This window comes from Lycium barbarum, chromosome 12 (genome assembly GCF_019175385.1).
Source record: "Lycium barbarum isolate Lr01 chromosome 12, ASM1917538v2, whole genome shotgun sequence".
NCBI lineage: Eukaryota > Viridiplantae > Streptophyta > Magnoliopsida > Solanales > Solanaceae > Lycium > Lycium barbarum.
This window is the reverse complement of record NC_083348.1, coordinates 987695-1005583: the sequence shown is the minus strand read 5'-3', so window position 1 is coordinate 1005583 and position 17889 is coordinate 987695. Positions and strand designations below refer to the sequence as shown.

General features: G+C 39.7%; 2 protein-coding genes across 2 annotated transcripts; both read right to left on the bottom strand.

Annotated features, from left to right (window-relative positions):
• Positions 1 to 348: 348 nt before the first annotated feature.
• On the bottom strand, positions 349 to 1456 carry LOC132622013 (receptor-like protein 9DC3). The gene is made up of 2 exons (XM_060336520.1): positions 1209 to 1456; positions 349 to 640 (listed from the first exon to the last, which is right to left on the bottom strand). Exons 1-2 carry the CDS (start codon positions 1454 to 1456, stop codon positions 349 to 351), a joined length of 540 nt encoding a protein of 179 aa, XP_060192503.1.
• Positions 1457 to 2642: 1186 nt separating this feature from the next.
• LOC132622011 (receptor-like protein 6) lies at positions 2643 to 3557 on the bottom strand. The gene has a single exon (XM_060336518.1). The coding sequence runs from the start codon at positions 3555 to 3557 to the stop codon at positions 2643 to 2645; it is 915 nt and encodes a 304-aa protein (XP_060192501.1).
• Positions 3558 to 17889: the final 14332 nt, after the last annotated feature.

Below are 17889 nucleotides of genomic sequence, written 5' to 3'. Positions count from 1 at the left end.
TCTTCAGCACTGACATGAATCATCTTCATTGTATTTTCTGGTCTAACTTATCGTCCAAATATCAGATTTTTCCTTGTATTTGCTTCTAAATCTTCAGGATCGCCTCCACGTCTAAGTCGCAGGTTAACGGGCAAATCTATGTGTTTAGGTGGATCATTATGCTAAAATTAACACATATAAGTTGCTATCAGAACATATACAAACAACAAACAGAAAACTAACAAGAGAAACAGAAACTGAACAGTTCAATTAGACAACAACACAAAACATAGACTAAAGCATAATATCGCTAGGATAATTACAACATTACTTATTATACAAAGACAAGTTAGCTCTTTCAATCTTCAATTAAGTCTGCCGTCTCAGCCTTCTCTTATGTGCCCTTCTCATTTTCTTGGGAAAAGCACCTTCAAGAAATTCCACAACCCATTTTGGCTTACGAGCTTTAAACATGAGGCTCCACATGACAATTCCAACAACAAGTCCACAACTGTAGCCTATGATCACTAATTCCCATGTAAATCCACTCGCAAAATATGAATCATCTTCTTCATCCGACTCCAACGGCTGAGGAACATGTGATGGATCACTCGTTCCACATTGCTTTGACAAAGGAGGGCCACATAATTCAAGGTTGCCACTATAAAAGTCATTTGAAAACGTGTTGAACTGTTAAACTTGAGGAATTGGTCCAACAAGAAGATTCTGAGAGAGGTTTAAGACTGCCAGAAACGATAGTCTTGTCAATTCCTACGAAATCTTTCCAGTGAGCCTAATCCAAGAGAGATCTAACGCTTCAAGCATATTCAATTTCCCCAATTCCAATGGAATATGACCTCTAAGATTGTTATGGGATAAATAGAGTAGCCAAAGTGAGCCAAAATCCTTTAGTGTTTTTGGAATCACACCTTCAAAATGGTTGCTTGAGAGATCTATGGTTGTCATAATTGTGCTGATTCTTTGTAGCTCAATTTCCTGGCCTTTAATCACCAACCTCACAGAGTCGTCATACGGAAATGTAGGAAACTTGGACTCATATATTCGACTTTGCCTTTGTCTGCTCCATGTGATATGATCATTGCTCTAAAATTTTCAAATACTTCTGCAGGTAGTGATCCACTAAACTCATTATGAGAAAGATAAAAAATTCGCAACTTGGGAAAAACTCAGTCTGCCTAGTATTTATAGGTCCATAGAAGTTGTTCGACCTTAATATAAGGCCCTGCAACTCTGGAAGAGCTCCTAGCCAAGCTGGAAACACGTCATTTATAGCGTTATTCCCCATATCAAGTACTTCTAAACCAGTACAGTTGAGCAATGAGACTGGAACGGGTCCTTCAAATTGATTACCATTCAAGATGATAGTCTTCAATTGTGAAGTGCTCTGCATAAATAAATATGGAAGACTCCCACGGAAATTATTCCTGCGTAAGCCCAGCACAGATAGTGCAGACATGTTACCCAAGCAACTTGGAATCGAGTTACTAAAATTGTTGCGTGATAAATCCAAAAATGTAAGGCTGCTCATGTTACAAATGGATGAAGGTAGTGGACCCTGAAGGGAGTTAAATTTAAGATCAAGATATTCTAAGTTATTGTAATGAAATTGTTGTAGGTGGCATATTAATGAATTTTGTGAAAGGTTTAGGAAAAACAATGAGTCCCACCACATGTCGGTAAAACAGTTAGGGATTTGACCATGTATTTTATTTTTAGAAAGATCCAAGACCTGAAGTGTCTTCTAATTTCTCAAGAAGTATGGAAAAGCCCTCAGTTCACAAGATGCTAAGAACAACCATTCTAGGCTATGAGAAGTGATATTTATTCCCGCATCCATGTTATTTGATGAAAAAGGTCAAGGTGGATTAGGTTAATGAGATTCTCAAGTGATTGAGAAAAAGGACCACCAATCTTATTGTTAGAAAGATCCAACAACTCAAGTGTTGTTGAATTTCTCAAGTGTGGAAAAGCTTTCAGTTCACAAGATGATAAGATCAACCTTTCTAGGAAAGGACAAGTGATATTTATTCCCGCATCCATGTTATTTGATGAAAGGTCAAGGAAGAATAGGTTAGTGAGATTCGCAAGTGATTGCGGTAAAGGACCACCGAGTTGATTATGACTTAAATACAAATACTCTAATGCTGGGTTTGCTTTGAGCTCATCAGCTACTCCACTGAACTGATTATGATGGAGATACAATGAATCTAATGAAGGGAGGGTAAACACCCAAGAGGGTTTTGTGCCATTCAGTGAGTTCTCAGACAAATACAAATCAGTTAGCTTCGAAAGCATGCTGGCATTGCTAGGCAGTGAACCAAAAAGGGAATTACTCGATAACTATAAGCTTTCAAGATGTGTCAAGCTTAAAATTGAAGAGGGAAATGGACCAGTGAAGTTGTTTTCAAAAAGATCCAATTTAACTAGCTCTTGGAGGGCAGAGAAAACATTGGGAATTTAGCCTCCAAGAGAGTTAAATGAAGATGTAAAAGTGTGAGCTGCTTCAAATTAGAGATTGTTGATGGAATATGGCATGTGAAATGATTATCATGTAAATCTAACTCCCTAGTTTGGGTTAGGTTGCCAATGGAATTAGGAATCTGGCCAGTGAAATGATTATTACCTAAATCTAACTCCCTAATTTAGGTTAGGTTTCCAATGGAATCAGGAATTGAACCAGAGAAGTCACATTCATGGAGGTTCAAGCTATTTAAGGAACTCAAGGTTCCAATTGAATTAGGCAGCTCACCGGAGATGCCTATGTTTGAAATATCCAACTCCAATAGAGTGCTGCTGGGGTGGACCTTTGGTAAAAATCCTTTGAGAAGAGAAATGTAACGCAATTTGAGCCTTTCCAAGTTAGGCAGAATAGAAAAGCTCTCTGTCAGAACATCTTGCAAATTGGCAAATTCAAGATCCACGTACCTTAATGAAGAAGACACATTCATAGGTATTGGAGATGAGATGTTGACATAAGAGAGAGAAACTACCTCCAGATTTTTGAAGTTTTGAAGCAGTGTTTCAAATGTTTCCTGATTAAGTCGTATTCCACACCCATAACAAGAAAGATCAAGTGAAACTGAATTGGAAAGGTATGAGATTTCTATTGGGATTTTACCATAAAATTTAGAGGCAGAAAGGTTGAGATGCCTCAAATTCCTCAAGTGACCAATATCATTTGGAATTGAAGAAGAACTGAAGTTATTGTAAGCAACATTTAGTGTTTGAAGATGATGAAGTTGGAAGAGGCTGCTGTTGGGATGAACACTTCCACCAAGCCCACTACAACTAAGGTGCAGGCCGATAACATGAACCATTAACATGTCACAAGTGACTCCATCCCAAGTGCAGCAATCCCTACTCTCATTCCAAGACATTATTTTTGGGATAGAAGTATAACACTCACTGGCATAGGAAGAGATTTCAAAGGGTTGCTTGAACTGGAGCAAAGCAAAAGCTTCACTGGGAGAGCAACGATAATGCACAAAGGAAGACGAAAAGCTCGGGCTCAGCAACACAAAATAGAGAAGTGAATAAAAGAAAAAGAAAGGTTCCATTTTTTATTTTTTTATTCAACAAATAACAGAATGTTCTTACAAAATCAGTCATCATAATCCATATATATATTAGTGGTCCATGGACGAACCATAGCTTCTGATAAATTTTCATGATAGTGATGGTTTTACATGTATCATCTGCCATTTTCATCTTGATCTCCATGAGACTTTACAAATAACATAGAAGAAGAAATTACACTAGGGAGATAGCATCATATTTCCATACACTGATAATTCAATGGTCCCGTGAGAAAGTAGAAATGTGAACTTTAGACAAATTTCTCCTACATAATTTTCCTGTCCACATATACATAGGACCAGCTTTGCTGTCTTAAATACTGAACCATGTGCAGCACAAAACAAAAAATGGTATCTTATAGTTGTTCACAAGATACCCACTTACAAATTTGGCGTAACCATTACATTTAGATACAACATGATAATCATTTGTTCCTTTATAACTCTACTAGTCTTTTTTTTGGTAGTGGGAGGTATAAGCGCATCAATTTCTGAAACAACTTGCTAAACATATTCATATACTTAATTCTTAGTTTAAGGGCCAATAATGTTGGTGTCTGTTATCTGTTATAAAATTGAATGAGTTACTGTTAAAGGTGCACAATATTTGCACCTGTAGATGATACATGTCTATTTGAAGCTTAAACGTTGTCATAAAGGCGGAACCAAAATTTTAACTTTATGGTTAGGACTCAAAAATGAAACACTTCCCGTCTAATTTCCTGAGTTCTCAATTCATTAGTTGTACGTAGTGATTTCTTAACACATATGCAGAGTCTAAACATGTAGGTTCTTCACTAGATCCACCCCTGCATTGTTATGTTCAGCCAGTTGGACGGGACGAAAAAACAACTTTAAAATCACTGTTAAACAACAGTAATATCCTGCTTGTGCAACTTTATACATGTTGAGTAGCCTACTTGTGCACACCCTAAGTTAGAGGGTATACTTGTTAGTTGAGGCCAAATTTGAGGGTCTGTTTATGTATTATTACTTTTATAGATGAATAACTTACCTTCTAACTAGCTACCAAATGTTATATTACTTATGCAAGATTTAATATATGCATAACTCACCTCCAAACTAGCTACTAAACGACCCCTAAAAGTTTTAGTTTTTCAATTTTCTTTCTCATAATAATCAAAGATTAGAACGGCCATAGCCGGCCAAAGACACTTTTTGTTTTCGAAGTGTCCAAAAGGAAATGACGAAAAGAAAGGAGAAATGTCATTTTAGATAGTTGAGTTGACTATTAGTGGGGCCAAAACATTTCAGCCAATTATGTTTTGCCATGTGATCAAATTATGTAAAGTTTAATTCATCTTTCTTTATTTTTAAATAATTGTTTGATTATATTTCTCTTTTTGTTAAATTCCGGGAGATCTTTGAGGACTACTATGGTACTTTAACAAAGACTTAAAATCTAAACAACTATTTGTCAAGAAATTCTAATAGTTCAATTGGTTAGTTATTTGAACTTTCACAATGTTGATGAGGATTCGATTACCTACCATGTAACCCCCTACCCCATATCACTTCTCCCCAATTCAAAAAAGAAAAAAAAGCAACCATTTGTCCATATAAAAATTTCACTTATTTCAAAATAGTGTTTGATTATTCCTCCCCGGAGCTACTTTGTTAGATTACACATGGGTTGTTTGAATTTTTAAGAATTGAGTTTTGAGTTTGAAAAATGATTTTGACTAGGTTTATTTCTAGAAAATAATCACTCGCAAAAAAATATTATTTTTCATGTTAAATGCAAGTACAAACATAACTCGATTTACAAATATCTTTTTATTTTTTTTAAAATATTAGTTTTTTCAAATATCACACTTTTATGTTCAAACGCCTACTAAGTCTTCATTAAAAATCTTTCACACAATAAATGTGGTGTTTAATTCTCATTGCTCCTAGAGAACTTTGGTATAATGCCTTTTGCTAGTTTTTTGATGCAATGTTTGGATATACATACCACAGTTCCGTCTTTGGGTCATTTGCACTTCTGTCCCTATTTTGTGTTGGTCTATAATTTTTGTCCCTCAATGTAAATAACTTTTTTGTGGCGTATAAGTTTATATTTTTGCATCATAATATCCCGAAAATTATGTCTTATGCCCCACTAGGTATAAGTTCGATTTTGAAGGGTAATAATCAAGGACCATCCCTTTTGAAGGGAAAAATTTAAAGACCAACCTACTTGAAGGGAAAACCGTGCAATTTCTTCTCTATCGTTTCCTTTCTTTTCTATTAATGTAGTCGGTAATCACACTTTATAGTACTTCATGCATTTCATTTTGCGTCACATTATTTTTTTTATTAAACAACACGTCATATTAAAATTCATAATTTTTAGAAATCCTTCTTTTATCTTAAACTTCGTAACCTGTCAAACACCGCGACAAGAGGGTAGTGCGGTCAATGTACATTTATTACATTATAGACACTACAAGAAAGAAGACATTTAGTAACAAAATATTTTTTGTAGTCATAGATAGGTTATGGTTGCAAAAAGTACTTTTGGCAACAACTTTTTTTTGTTGCATAAACTTTTCCCGACGACTGTTATTGCAACGACGTGCAATAACTTTTTGTTGTTGCCAAAAGTACCTTTTTGCAATAATACTCAATATTACATGACAACAAAAAATGACTTTTGCCAACTATATTATTTTTATTGCTAAAAGAGTTGTTGTAGTTTCTATACTTTCTTGTAGTGATAAAAACCAATTTGCATTTGCAGTTAATACAGGGTTTCCTTTTCCACTTTGTATGAGAACTGTAATTTATTATGGACATCAAGACATGTAAAACTGTAATGTATTATGGATCTAGGTAAAACGAACCAGAGGTCTTAGGTTGGAACCCAAAAAATAAAGAAAATCCTGGCAAAAAGTGTTTTGCGCTTAAAAAGGTAGAAAAACTTTTCCTCATTCATTATCAAGCAATATTAGTTAGTTGTTGAACATCGTGAGCCCCAGAAGCATAATCCGTCATGAAGTATAAATATTTGTAAAAAACCTACTAAAATTGAAACTGCGGAAGTGGAAAGTGAGCTAGAGAACATAAGGCTGCTTTATGACTAAAAAGATGGAGAACCACAAAACTATTTTCCACTTCTACATTTTTGAGTGCTCTTCTCCATCAGTTTTCACAAATTAAATACAAACTTACTTATATCAAGTGATTACAGTGATGAGCCAAATTCTATATGCTTGCTACTTGCCTTTTTCGTGTTTTGTTGTACTAATAAGGTATGTGCTCGGACTCTCCTAAAATATAATATTCGCGCACAGTGTCGGTTCCTTTAAAAATGTACTATCTCTGTCCTAATTTAAGTGACATCATTTTCTTTTTGGTCTGTTCTGAAAAGAATGTCACATTTCTATATTGAGGAACAATTTAAATTTATGAGATGATTTACAATCACACGTTTCAAATTCTTCCTTTCTTTTTTAAACTCTGTGTCAAGTCAAATGATGCCACATAAATTGGAACAGAGGGAGTACTACTTTTGAAGGATCCAACACGTACTTGTCGACATTTTTGAAGACTAGTTTCTGAACACGTGTGTTGCACGTGTGTCCATATAAATCAATACAGACTTTTTAAAATAGTAATATAACACTAAATGTGGTATGATGAACAATCGAAAATCTGAAAGGGAGGAGTATAAGTGCAAATTGATGAACAAATTAGCATATTTAGATGACTTGATTTGTAACGACCCATTTGGTCGTTATAGCCCTTTCGGTATTTTCGCCCTTTCCCGAGCATTGATTAGCTCATTTTGACCCGAGGAAATCTTTGGCATGCTTCCCGAGGTGTCTAGACCGGGATTCGGGCAACTTTTGTGAAATATAGGCTTAAAGTGAAAAAGAGTTGACCCAAAGTTGACTCGGTCAACGAGAGCTCCGTTGGGAATTTCGAGGCCACGGGCGCGATCGTAGCGTGTTTTTATGTGTTTCTATGTGTATAGTATGTGCGCAGATGGCCTCGGAAACTAGTAAAAAAAATCGGATCAAATGGTGAAACTTGGGAAAAATTGTTGGTGTCTGGTGTCCGCTGTAGCGGCACCAGGACAGCTGAAGCGGCACCGCTGTAGCAATGTAGTTGCCGCTGCAGCGGTAAGTGGAGTCTTGGCCTTGACCGCTGTAGCGGTCTGCCCAGCCGCGGGGGCGGTGTCTTGACCCCTGGAGCGGTCGACGAGTAGTTTTTATGTTTTAAAGCCTCCAAAAACCCTTATTTGCTCCCATAACTTCTAGTATATTTTCTTACCTCCTTAGAGGCGACTTGAGGGACTAATGGTCAGATTTCTCTTGGAAGTAAGTTCCCTAATCCTAATCTCTTCCATTTCCAAGTTCCCTAATCCTAATCTCTTCCATTTCCCTTCCTAAGTAAGAATCCATGCTAGAAATTCCTAGAAGCTTAAGATTAAAAGTGGGTTTATGGGTGTTTTCTTGAAAAGGTTCTCAAAATGAAATAGCTTCCTAGATTGTGAATAAATGATGTTAATGTTTTTATTTATGCTAGATAATGATATATCTAGGCTTGTTAACCAATAATATTCCATTCTAGAGTTGAAATTCTTGAATCAAAGTTAGGGTTCTTAGACCCAAATTTGGGGGTTTCCATATAAATGATGATTTTGAGAATTAATTGAGTATTCCTATGATTAAAGTAATGGGTTTTTACCTTTTAGTATTGAATTCGGTATTTTGGTCATAAAATCTCCGTTTTGCCTTTGGGGCCCATTTTTCCTAAATTAAGGGTTATAATTTGACCCGTATAGAAAGTAGCCAACATGGATATCATTATTCATGGTTTCTTACATAGAATTCATATGTGATAGAGTTTGATTATTTGGAGACGCTTCGAAAGACAAGGCAACGTGTGGGTTCGTGGCACCTGTTCGGCTGCCAGGTAGGTTATGGCTTCCCATTGGGTAGACTCCGGTTAGTTTCATTTATTAGTGTATTAGAAGGAACGAAGAATTCATGTATAGGAATTGGAGATTTGGGATGGAATCTTAGGATGGTATTGTTGTGTGATTTGTCTGTTCGGGCTTGTAGCCTGTAGATTCCTTAGGTTGTTTGATATGGTTTTTCTTTAATATCGGTGGATATATGTGACTTGGAAGTAGTAGTGAAACCTATCGTTGTGTCTAATGATGAGAAATTCCCGTAATATGTGATTATTGTGTTATGACATTAATAGTGAACCTAGTTGATAAAAATGGGAAGATAAAATACACCAACGATTGTGATTACGTTCTAAAAAGAGTTGTGACGAATGATTGTGAGTGTAAGGTGAGATTACTTGTTCTAAGCTAATAGGCTGATTTAAGGAGGTGGTACTAATTTATATCGATTGATTGACCTGTTGTGTGTTGGGACTAGCCACCCGGTTGTGTTGTGTTTGACTGTTCTATTGTGTTGGCTTGATGCCATGAGTTGTTGATAGAGATTAGATTCCGTTATCCGTCTTGGTTCAGATACGTTAATGACATACCCATTGTGGTATTTGTGGTTCGGATATATTTTTGGCATATCCACTATTGGTATTGTGATTATATACATTGTCGGCATACCCCCGTTGGTATTATGATATTAGCATATTTTCGGCATACCCACTATTGGTATTGTGATATGATACATTGTTGGCGTACCCCATTGTTGGTACTTGTGATACTAAACTTGATTGTTGATACTTGATATACGCATTGCACGCATTCTCACACATTCATGATGCATGGCCGATACCTGGTGATGATCCGGTATCGTTGATTGAGTAATTGAATTTGATAAACTCCTTATTTGAGTGATTGTAAAAAGGCTGATGTTCGAAGATCCATTCCGGAATCGTTGATTTTATAAAACTGATGTTTGAGAGACTCTTTTACTGGAGTGATTGTGAGAAGACCGATGTTTGAGGTTCAATTCAGAAATCGTTGATATGTGCATTGCATACATTCCCTCATATTCATGATGCATGGCCGATACCCGATCATGATCCGGTATCATTAATTGAGTGTCACGACCCGACTCGGGGCCGCAACGAGCACCCGGTACTAACCCACCCGAGCACCCTCTTAGCTTACTCTTATACTTACATCTAGGTGAGCCACATAATTATACATACATTTCCATTCATTCGTCAACTAGTCCCAATTTGGACAACGGTACATTTATATCACCATAGGCATCTATGCCACATCAATGTACGTGGGCCAACGCGGCCGACAAAATGATATACAAAACATAGGCCGACAAGGCCGGACATGTCTAACCATATACACATGACTACGAGCCTCTAAGGAGAGTATAACGTATCACATAAGCGGGACAGGACCCCGCTATGCCCATAATTATATACATAAAAGAATAGTACCCAAAAGCTATGACTCCGGAAGAAATGGAGCTCTGCTATGTAATCTCCGAATAGGCAGCTATGGATCAAGTCTGTCTCCCTGTGCACCTGCGGGCATGACGCAGCGTCCACAAACAAAAGGACGTCAGTACGAAGAATGTACTGAGTATGTAAAGCATGAGCAACATCGATAAATAAGCATCATGAACAACATATGAAATAACATAGGAGGGGGGAGACAATAATATCATCGTCATAGCACTTACCTGCCTTTCGTAGGACTTTCCATTTTTCATACGTATTTGTACACCTACGTCATCATCCGTATTCCATAATAGTACTCATACCACACTTGTGCTCATGTTCGTGTACATGCCCTCATTCGTATTCTTATACATAGTCTTATTACATTCATATTCATATTATATACAGTCATTTCATATACATAGCATTTACATAACATACTTGACCTCATGGGATCGGTGTTTCATACATACTTGGCCAACCAAGGCTCAAGGTTACTTATACCTGGCCCTACCAAGGCTTCAGGGTTATCCATACCATCTGCAGAGGTGTGTGCGCGTTTCGTAATCGTATACATACTTTATACATATTCATATACATATATCCTACCCGGCGTTATAAGATCGGGGTGTCATTATAGCCCTTCATAGGCACATGTAAGTATAATAGCCCGTAGCCACCTTTAGCATCATTATTATTATCATCGTTATCGCTACATCTTTATCTTAGGCTTACTCGTCATATGGGGTGCATAGTACAATTGTAGTACATATCAAGGATTGTGATCTTATGAGCTCGGAATGTCAATCATGTGGAGACAACATACTCATATAGAGGATTTAAGAGTTTGGCCAAAGAACCATGCCTTATGAAAGAAGGGTTAGCCTTACATACCTTTTCGTCGAACTATCCTACACTTGCACGTACTCCTCCGATGCTCACGTTTCTACCTTTATTAAAGTCGTACCATCATTAGAATTGACAATTAGCACACATGGATAAAACTAGAGAAAATCGGACAGCATTTCCTTTATTTATACGACATTCCTCCATATCGTAATTCAACTTCCAAACGTCAACAATACATTCACAACATCATAATAATAGCCTTTAGTCATCTACATCATCCACATTCTTAATTCACTTCCATTTATCCCTATTTATGGTCACAACACCCAACTTCGTCCATTCATATACAATGTCTATTTCATGATCTTAACGTCATTTATAACACATTCATATCACAACACAACAACAATCATGATTCAATTCAAACTATGTCTCAAAAACATCACTATTCATCATTCATAACCCATTTTGGTATTCTCTTCTAATGACCAAGCATTTTAACTCTCAAATACCTTAAACAACATATAAATATCATGAATCTTACCTTAGATGCTGTAGGAACAAGCTTTAGTTGATAATATTCCACTTTGAGCAAAACCCTAGTTTTTCTCCATTTGGATTTCTTGACTTTAGATGATCCTTGGTGTGTTCTTACTCTTGATTCACTTATTTAATGTTGTTGATGGCTTATAATCCTTGAAAACATGTATAATAAATGTAGAGAGATGTTTTAGAGAGAGGGAGGAAATGTTGAAATGATTTCATGAACTTGGTCCTTTATTTAATAACACTCCACTGATCTGTCGGGTTCCACTATACGGTCCATTATACGGTCCGTATAATGGTTATACGGTCCGTATAATAGACCGTGCAATGGGTCTGCCTGCACCCCTTCACTGTGACCATTTGACGGTTTGTTATACGGTTCGTATAAATTTATACGGTCCGTATAACTGACCGTAAAATTCCACCAGCAACCAACCTCCACTGTGATGGTTTTACGGTCCATTATACGGTCCGTAAAACATTATACGGTCCGTATAATGAGCCGTAAAACTCATCAGTTCACTGAACTTATTCTCATCACTTCGTTTGATCTCCGATCCTTGCGGAACCTTCTTAACACTTGTTCAACACTTCAATACCAATCTAAGGGGCGTTATAACTCTTCTCCAAGACATCACTAAGTCCTGGCTAACTCATTGCTCGTAATCCCTTTCCGATATTCGTTCACTTGCGTACCAACGGAAAATTTCCGAGGTGTAACATTCTTCCCCTCTTAAGAACATTCGTCCTCGAATGTTAGGCACTCGGGGATTCTACAGAAATTTCGCCAGAGTTTCCCCTATAATATGGCACTACCAACCTGTCACAACAACCCATAATATCGATGCCTCACAGGGCCACAACACAATAGCATTTAAAATTTGGCCACACACGACACAAAAGCATAAAAAGGAAATCATGCATACCTTCTGATTTTAACGTCTCATCTTGGCCCTCGTCCAAAGGCTGAAATAAATGTGGGTATTTGGATTGCATACTCTCTTCTGCTTCCCACGTCTTTCCTCTCGATTGTTGTTCCTCCATAAGACCTTAACTGAGGCCACTTCCTTGTTTCTAAGTCTCCGTACTTGCCTATCTAGTATGGCAATGGGTATCTCTTCATAAGTCAATTTCTCTGTTACTTGCACATCATTCATTGGGACGATCCTAGTAGGATCTCCAACACATTTCCGAAGCATCGAAACATGAAATACTGGATGAACTGACTCCAAGTCTGGAGGTAGATTTAACTCATAGGCCACTTTGCCTATCTTGCTTACAATTTCCTATGGCCCAATATACCGGGGACTGAGTTTCCCCCTTTTGCCAAATCTCATCACGCCCTTCATCGGCGACACTTTCAAGAATACCCAATCTTTCACTTCGAACTCTAAGTCTCTTCGACGATTATCCGCATAGGACTTCTGACGACTTTGAGCCGCTAGCAACCGATCTTGTATGAGCTTAACTTTCTCTATTGCTTGCTGGACCAAGTCTGGCCCTATCAACTTAGCTTCTCCAGTTTCAAACCACCCAATTGGGGATCTACATTTTCGCCCATATAAAGCCTCATACGGTGCCATTTGAATGCTAGAATGATAACTATTATTGTAAGCAAATACAATGAGTGGAAAATGATCATCCCAACTTCCTCCAAAATCTATCATACATGCTCGTAACATATCTTCGAGAGTCTGGATGGTGCGTTTGGCCTGCCCATCGGTCTGTGGGTGAAACGCCGTGCTAAGGCGCACTTGGGTCCCTAAACCCTCTTGGAAAGACTCCCAAAACTTAGCTGTGAACTGAGTCCCTCTATCGGAGATAATAGATACCGGAACGCCATGGAGTCTCACTATCTCTTTAAGATAAAGCCTCGCATAATCTTCTGCCACATAGGTCGTCCTGACCGGTAAGAAATGAGCTGACTTTGTGAGTCTATCCACAATCACCCATATGGAATCATACTTACGTCGAGAACGGGGTAACCCTGTAATAAAATCCATATTAATCACTTCCCACTTCCAAGTTGGGATTTCTATAGCTTGCAATAATCTACCCAGCTTTTGGTGTTCAATCTTCACTTGTTGGCAATTAGGACACTGAGCTACGAATTCCGCTATATCTTTCTTCATTCCATTCCACCAGTATATAGACTTAAGATCATGGTACATTTTCGTCGCTCTGGGGTGAACGGAGTAACGGGAACAATGAGCTTCCCTCAATATTTGGTGACGTAGACCTACCACATCGGGAACACATAACCTGCCTCGACATCGGAGAACTCCGTCTTCCGAAATATCAAATGATGACTCCTCCTTCTGAGAGAGTGTATCTCTGTACTGCATTAGCATGGGATCCTCATATTGTCGCTCTTTTACTTCCGCTACTAGCGATAAAACTGCTGAATTCTGAATAGTGGTCTCCCGGCTACCTGAGTCCATCACTCGGACTCCTAGGCTAGCTAGCTGTTGGAGCTCACGGATCAGTTCTCTCTTCTCTTGTCGCACTTCACATAGACTTCCCATGGATCTGCGGCTAAGAGCGTCAGCCACAACGTTAGCCTTTCCGGGGTGATACAAGATATCAACATCGTAATCCTTTAGCAACTCCAACCAGCGTCGTTGTCGCAAATTCAAATCTTTCTGCTTGAAGATATACTGAAGGCTCTTATGATCTGTATAAATATCCACATGGACACCATATAAATAATGTCTCCATATCTTTAATGCATGGACCACCGTAGCCAATTCTAAATCATGTGTTGGATAATTCTGCTCATGTTTCCGTAACTGCCTTGAAGCATACGCAATCACCTTATCGTGTTGCATCAATACGCTGCCTAGCCCAACACCTGAAGCATCACAATAAATGACATACCCCTCCAATCCATCTGGAAGTGTCAAGACTGGGGCAGAAGTCAATCGCCCCTTTAACTCTTGGAAACTACGCTCGCAAGCATCTGTCCATTGAAACTTTGCCGATTTCTGTGTCAACTTTGTGAGTGGTGCAGAAATAGAGGAAAAACCTTCAACGAATATCCTGTAATAACCTGCTAAGCCCAGAAAGCTACGAACCTCTGTAGGAGTTGTGGGCCTTGGCCAAGTCTTCACGGCCTCAATCTTTTGGCTATCCACTCGAATACCATCGGCTGCAACAATGTGCCCTAAAAATGCCACCGAGTTCAACCAAAACTCGCATTTGGAAAACTTTGCAAATAATTCTCGGGTTCGAAGAACTCCAAGGACAATACGCAAATGATTCACATGTTCTGCCTCGGATCTAGAATACACTAAGAGGTCATCAATAAATACTATCACAAATAAATCCAGGAAGGGCCTGAACACATTATTCATCAAATCCATGAATACCGCCGGCGCGTTAGTTAGCCCAAACGACATTACTCGGAACTCAAAATGACCATATCTTGTTCTGAAGGCTGTCTTAGGGATATCTTTCTCCCTAACTCTCACTTGATGATACCCGGACCTCAAATCAATCTTCGAAAACCATTTAGCACCTTGCAATTGATCAAACAAGTCATCAATCCTCGGGAGAGGATACTTATTCTTAATCGTCACCTTATTCAATTGCCGATAATCAATGCACATTCTCAAAGAGCCATCATTCTTCCGGAAGAACAATACGGGTGCTCCCCACGGGGATGAACTAGGCCTAATGAAGCCTTTTTCAAGCAAGTCTTTCAATTGCTCCTTCAACTCTTTCAACTCTGCGGGTGCCATCCTATAAGGAGGAATAGATATGGGTTTAGTGCCTGGCAACACATCAATAGCAAAATCGATCTCTCGCTCGGGAGGAAGGCCTGGAAGCTCTTCCGGGAACACATCCGGAAATTCGTTCACTACCGGAACTGACTGAAGAGTCGGCGACTCAGCTTCTACATCTTGAACTCGCACTAGGTGATAAATACACCCTTTCGTGATCATATTCCTTGCCTTTAGATAGGAAATAAACCTACCTTTTGGTGATGCCGCATTCCCTTTCCATTCTAAGACTGGTTCTCCCAGAAACTGGAAACGAACCATCTTCATTCGGCAATCAACATTGGCGTAACAAGAAGCCAACCAATCCATGCCCATAATAACGTCAAAATCTACCATTTCTAGCTCATGAAAATCAATCATGGTACGACGATCACAAATCACAATCACACAATTCCTATATACTCGGCTAACTATTACCGAGTCAACCACGGGTGTAGACACCTCAAAAGGTTTGATAGACTCCGGCTCAATTATAAATCGACCCGCAATATATGGAGTAACATATGATAATGTGGAGCCCGGATCAATCAAAGCATATACATAATGAGAGAATACCGATAATATACCTGTGACCACATCAGGAGAAGACTCAAGATCTTGGCATCCAGCCAAAGCATAAATACGGTGCTGAGGACCGCTAGTACTGGGAGTTCTGCCTCTACCTCTACCATGGCCGACTGGCGCATGTGATCCTGGCCCCGTAGGGCGTACAGATGCCGAAGATCCGGCTACCGACCCTGATGGCTGGGTCCTACCTCTACCATGCACTGAGGGGCAATCACGCATAATATGGCCCAGTCGACCACATGAATAGCAAACATCTGAACCCAATTGGCATTGACCCCAATGCGACTTCCCACACTGGGAACATCGTGGTATAGGTGGCCTTGACTGGCCTGAATCACCTCTAAACTGGGACCCCGAATAATTCTGACTCGGCCCGGGATGAGTGGATCTATCAAGGCTCTGCCTGAAACCCGTGGAGGTGCACTAGTCATAGAGTAGCCCGAATGCCTGGGAAACTGCTGCCTGTGCCCGCCTTTGGACTCACTCATTGGGCCTGAAGATCTGGCCCTCTTACTATGACACCTATCCTGCTCGCGTTCACTTCTCCGTTGTTGTAGGCTTTCCTCTAAGTTCTGAGCATGTGCCTGAATGCGTGCAATATCCATACCGTCCTGAAGGGACGCAGTCAAGCATTTGTCCATCAGATGGGGCCCTAGGCCCTTTACAAATCGGTGTACCCTGTCGCCCATATCTGCTACCATGGCCGAGGCATACCTGGCCAAGGAGTTAAAATGGAGGCTATACTCTAGGGAACTCATACTGCCTTGCCTCAAATTTAAGAATTTATCGGCCCTAGCCCACCGAACTTCTGGGGGCATGTAATGACGGAGAAAAGCATCAACAAACTCTTGCTATACCGGGGGAGGTGCATTGGCTCCCCGCGAAGCCATCCATACTGTATACCACTGGATCGAGACATCTCTCAATCTATAGGATGCTAGCTCTACCGACTCGGTGTCTGAAGCATGTATCAACTGGAGCGTCCTTAGCATACCATCAATAAAGTCCTGGGGATCCTCCTCCGGTTTTGACCCAAAGAAGTCCGGAGGGTTCAAAGTAATGAAATCACGAGCTCTTGCACTAACAGCCCTATCACCATACCCTGAACTGTGCCTCTGATCCTGGGCCGCAACCAATTGAGTCAATAAAGTAATGGCCACTTTTACATCTTGGCCCGAAGCATTTGGTGGAGGAGCCGGAGCTGGGGCTGAGGCTCTCACGTGCTCCTCGGTAATAGACACTGTCTGGGAGGACTGAGATTGAGCCGCACTCTGGGACTCATCTTCCTCTACTACCGGTGGCGGTGCTCTTTCAACCCACTTTTCTGCCACCGTCTTGCCCTTTTGGGCTGCTGTAGCCTTTTTCTTTACAGGCATTCTCTGAAATACACAACACACTATTAAGGAACAAGAATTTCTTACATCATAGCTCTATCGCACGATTCTTATGAAGAAAGAAGGTTATTTATTCCTAAAATGTCCGCATCTTCCTGTTTATAAGTGTGGCGCGCAACACACCCGTAACCAGGACTCTACTAGACACGGCTCGTAGACACACCCTAGGACTGAACTGCTCTGATACCACTTTTGTCACGACCCGACTCGGGGCCGCGACGAGCACCCGGTGCTAACCCACCCGAGCACCCTCTTAGCTTACTCTTATACTTACATCTAGGTGAGCCACGCAATTATACATACATTTCCATTCATTCGTCAACTAGTCCCAATTTGGACAACGGTACATTTATATCACCATAGGCATCTATGCCACATCAATGTACGTGGGCCAACGCGGTCGACAAAATGATATACAAAACATAGGCCGACAAGGCCGGACATGTCTAACCATATACACATGACTACGAGCCTCTAAGGAGAGTATAACGTATCACATAAGTAGGACAGGACCCCGCTATGCCCATAATTATATACATAAAAGAATAAGTACCCAAAAGCTATGACTCCGGAAGAAATGGAGCTCTGCTATGTAATCTCCGAATAGGTAGCTATGGATCAAGTCTGTCTCCCTGTGCACCTGCGGGCATGACGCAACGTCCACAAACAAAAGGACGTCAGTACGAAGAATGTACTGAGTATGTAAAGCATGAGCAACATCGATAAATAAGCATCATGAACAACATATGAAATAGCATAGGAGGGGGGAGACAATAATATCAT